This window comes from Tachysurus vachellii, chromosome 22 (assembly GCF_030014155.1).
Source record: "Tachysurus vachellii isolate PV-2020 chromosome 22, HZAU_Pvac_v1, whole genome shotgun sequence".
In the NCBI taxonomy this organism is placed as follows: domain Eukaryota; kingdom Metazoa; phylum Chordata; class Actinopteri; order Siluriformes; family Bagridae; genus Tachysurus; species Tachysurus vachellii.
In genome coordinates this window covers 1,132,734-1,137,500 of record NC_083481.1, presented here as the reverse complement: position 1 = coordinate 1,137,500, position 4,767 = coordinate 1,132,734, and the positions used below count along the sequence as shown (strand labels likewise).

At 38.3% G+C, this 4,767-nt stretch overlaps 1 protein-coding gene across 18 annotated transcripts in view; it reads left to right on the top strand.

Moving 5' to 3' along the window:
- Positions 1-4,328, top strand: part of znf740a (zinc finger protein 740a) — a 21,447-nt gene extending 17,119 nt beyond the window's left edge. For all 18 annotated transcript variants that reach the window (XM_060858241.1, XM_060858251.1, XM_060858240.1 and 15 more), the window contains one exon: positions 657-4,328. In XM_060858241.1, the coding sequence (XP_060714224.1) occupies positions 657-824 (168 nt within the window). In that variant the 3' untranslated portion in view covers positions 825-4,328. The remainder of the gene's footprint in view (positions 1-656) is intronic.
- Positions 4,329-4,767: the final 439 nt, after the last annotated feature.

The following is a 4,767-nucleotide window of genomic DNA, read 5'->3' as shown; positions in this document are numbered from 1 at the left end:
CCTCCGTGTTTAGTGAAATGGGTTTTTTGTTGTTTTTATTGTATTTTTATTTATCATTTAAAGGTAAATAAGTGAAGCTGCTGAGTTGTAACAGTGAGACCGGGCGTTTTTAATAAATAGCTTTAATTCTGATCGAGTGAGTTTGTTAAATCTGCACATCAGGAATGCAGTGATAAGAATCTGAGGTCAGGTTCAACAGAACACGGTAGGTGTTGAAACATGTCAGTTCTCTGATACCTGCTACTGCTTTGGTTAGTTATGAAGCTAATCTCAGCAAACCAACAGGTTGCCTGGTCAAACACTGTCATGTTTGTTCATCATTAGACTTCAGTGGAACAGTTATACTGACGATCCTTCTGTCTGTTATTACTCCAGCTACTAATACTGTCACTAATACATTATCATTATGGTGATGATCCTCCAGCAGTACAGCCGTACTCTTAATACTGCTAATAGTACTAAATAATAACAAGGCTCTGACTTCTGAACGTTACTGAATGACATCAGAACACCGTTATTACTGCTGCTGCTGATGAGAGACTTTAATGGAGCCCAGCGTCATGTTACAAAATGAATTACAAAAATCTTTCTCAACGAACTGCAATGAAAGTGAAACACGATGCACAAAAAACGCATTTCTGCTTTTTCTCCACCAGAATTTCTCGAGAACAGATCGGCTGCTCAGGCACCGACGTTTGTGCCAGGGAAAGGGTGTGGCTAAAGTGGAGGCCACACCCTGCTGCGAGCCGCGCCCCTTTTCTCAAGACCCTCTCCCGGCTCCGCCTCCAGCTCCGCCCAACACCTGGAGTCGACTCGCAGTCTGACATTCTCTCATAACGACCAGCACAGAAACGAAAAAAACGACGAACACACTCCTGGCTCTCTGACTGCCGACTCGCTCGGCAATTCAACAAGACAGATTCTTCCAGAAAGAGAAAAGGATGAAAAGCTTCTTTACTTTGTTTGTGCTAACGATTACTTTAAAAGAGGGACCTGTTCTGGATTTCTTTTAATACATTTAAATGATTTATTCTCTTATTTTTTTCTTTTCTTTTATTCTTTTTTTTTTTATTTTTGTCAGTTTGTGGCTGAAGACAAGACAAGAGCTCACTAGATAACTGGGTGAGAGATGAACAGCATTTCTCTAATCTTTCTGCTGTTCTAGTTCGTCACAGTTGGTCAGGGAGCGAACAGATTAAAGTTTTGACGCAAGATGTTTCGTGCAACATGAGCTGTGTGTCGGCTGCAGCTTTACACAGCTGAGGTTTTTCTGGAACTCTCCAGACTTCATATTGTTATTCGTCCTCCGATTTAGCCGCTCACCGTGTGTGTGTGTAAATAAGCGTGTTAAGTGAGTTTTTTTTAATTATTATTATTGTAACACTTCACGTACACACTTGCATTACTGCTACATAACGTTCCAGCTAGTGAACTCTAAATGGTGATCGAATTTAAGTTTCTTTGCTTTTCAAACCTAGTCCACCGATCCTGATCCTGTGGCCAGGGAGTGTTGTAACCAGCAGCGGCTGCACTTCTTTCAATCAGATCACCACTTAAAGATGAACATAAACTTCATGTTTTTTTTTTTTTTTTTTAAACAACAGCTTTGTTCTTGATGCTACTTAAAGGGAGGTTTGTTCTGTTTCATTCCTCCCAAAAAAAAAAGTTTCCACTTCAACTTTTTTTTAAGCAATAATACTAATAACATCCAAAAACCCTTATCAACGAGTTGAGCTGTTGCCATGGCGATGCGATGACGTCAGTTTTGGTCCTGTGTCTCTTCAGCTCTGGAGCGAAGCTGATCTCAGGCTCTTAGGCAGATGATGTGAAGATGAAACAGTCAAGACTCTTTCTCCAAACGAACAAATTCCTTCAGTATGAAACAGAAGCTACGTGTTTAAAGACCTCGAGCGACATTTTAGCGAGACGTTTACGCTCCCTGGCCTTTTGTGAGATCTTCCCCCTCATCACTATAACTTTATTGCTTAATGGATATCGTGCTGACAGACTTTTCCGTAACATCGGTGACTCCAGGGGACTACACATCCCATCATGCATCTCTTCACAGACTGCCAGCCTTCTGCCAGAATTGGACATGTTAATGTAGAGAGACTTCCTGTAAATGAAGCTGACAGACTGAAGGTTCATCACGTTACTCTTGTTCAGAAATTATTTACAGCTTTGTATCTTGTTTTACTTGCAGTTTGTACCTTGTTTCTGTTTAGTTTTTGTCCTGTTTTGTGTACGTGTTGGTGGATATTAACACACCGATGACACTGATGTACTTTCTGAGGAGATCTGGCAACCCGCTGCCAAACGAGAGAGAGGATAATGGCGAAAAAAAAAAATAACGCTAAAATACTTTGCAGCGTCCACGATGACGATCCTGTGTTCAATATTGTGATGTTTGGTGTCACTGATGATCGGCACATTCCTGCTAACGCCACAAACCGCTTCCTTCTCTCACCGAGTATATTTCATTTATCTTCTTCGAATATATCAAATAACGGACTACAACAGTTTTAGTTCTGTAGCAATATGCTGTGTATTTTTTAATATTTTTTATTTCTAATATAAATTTAAAACACTGGAGTGAAAAAAAAGAACTAGACTTATTTTTTCCCCCCTTTTGGTTTTCTTGCTTTTTTCCCCCTGATATTAAAGATAGCGTGTAGTTGTTTAGTCGGTTCTGTCTCTTCAGAACCAGACAATTTCCTCCTGCTGCCTCCGTAACGTTCATGTTGAGGTTTAACGAAGTGCGAGACGTTTTGCAGCTCGCCGCTTTAGTGAATTCTGTTTAGAGTATTAGACAAGAAAAGAAACTGCACCAGTCGTAGCTAACAGTAGTTCTGTTCTCTTGCATGCCCTGGCAGTTCTCACTGTAAAAAAAATTACAAATAAAAAATACAAACACGTTGATTTTTGTTCTTTAAACAAAAGACATGTATTGATGATTAATGTTAAATGAATCCAGACCACCTCGTTATCTGACTTTGTTGTGTGCAGTGAGCAGAGGGGCTTCAGTTACACCTGTGTGTGTGTGTGCGTGTGAGAGAGTGTGCGTGTGAGAGAGTGTGCGTGTGAGAGAGTGTGCGCGCGCGTGTGTGAGAGAGTGCGTGTGAGAGAGGGTGCGTGCGTGAGAGTGCGTGTGAGAGAGGGTGCGTAAGTGTGTGTGTGAGAGAGTGTGCGTGTGTGTGAGATATTTTACATTAGTTGGTCTATTGCACTTCTGTTTATAAATATACACACTGTTATTCTTGTGTTTGAGTAGATTTAAAAAGAAATTGATCTTTTATCATATTTTTCTCAAATCTCTTAGTAAGTAACACTAAAAAAAAACCTTGTGTACATTTTGGTTCTTTTTTTTTTCCTGTGAGAATAAACACATTAAATGGGTTAGTGTTTTGGGTTGCTATGACTACAACAGCATAATAATAATAGAATATTTTCTTTTTCTGTTATTATTATTTAACTCGCGTTATTAAGAGTACAGTAGGTCCACAATGCAGTTAAATGATTGCATTCTTCATATTTACTGAAAATAAAATCGTTTCATTTCTTCATTTGTTTAGGATGCTACTCACCACGGGAGGGCGCTCTTCTCTTTCTCAGACACGCGTCTGCTTTCAAACAAAACCTCAAGGCCTGAGAGGTTTAGGGGCCCAAAGGTCACACAGCCAAGCAGCTAATACAAAAATAGCGGAAATCGACGACTAGTGTTAATAATATCTTTTTCTGGCCATGAAAAAAGTTTGATTATTAGAAATGCTTTGTTTTTTTCACAGTTCAATTTTTGGCATTAAAACATTTTTTTGTTATTATTATTATGATTATTATTATTATGTTCTGACTTGTTCTGGTTATCTGACAGCTTCTTTTCCTCAACTCCACATTTTAAACTGCTTTTTTTTTCTCTTATAATAAACCACATTATAGAGATTCTGTATAAAAATGTAAATTCTAGTAGTCGACGTGTTCCATACGAAACACTAAACTTTGTGTCTAAAGGTGTGTATAATTATACGTGTATTATTACTGTTCTATATAAAGTCCGAAGTTAGAGACACAAAGCAGCCATGTGTCTGTTCTCACACACACACACACACACACACCCTGGTGCTGGACTGTGGGGCAGCCCTAGTGTAATGAACTGATGTAAATTAAAGCTGCTGTAAAAGTCAGTTGTAAACTGCTACAGGAACCAATAATAAATGATGAACAGCCTCATTATAATAAAAAAAGTCCTGCTGCAGTGAGAGGAACAAAATGTGGAAAAGTGAAGTATGTTAATGACTTTGAAAATACAGTACAAAGATAAAATACAAAAATCTCTTGTTTCAGTGGATTAAACATTAATGGTGTAATTATTAAGGACATGGCATTATCGTTATTATTATTACTATTACTACTATTATTGCTATTATTCACCACATTACTTTTTAAATAATTGTAGCCCGGATACTTTTTATTTAAAACAAATCCCCTGAAAGTCTCCATTAAAGTGTCACGTTTTCTTTAATAAAGATGATTAAACATGGATGAGGAATCTGTCTCGTCCTGTACACAACCTCATTACAGTTAACAGGACCTATGAATATGCATGAGTATGCAAATTAGAAAAATCTCATCATGACTAACTTTACTACTCTCACTAACCTGATAACTATCACACAGGTTTTACAGCTAAATGAAGCTCATCAACATATTCTAGTAATTTGCATATCACTCGTCAGAGCTCATATGAAGCTCCGCCCCTAAACCCTAAAA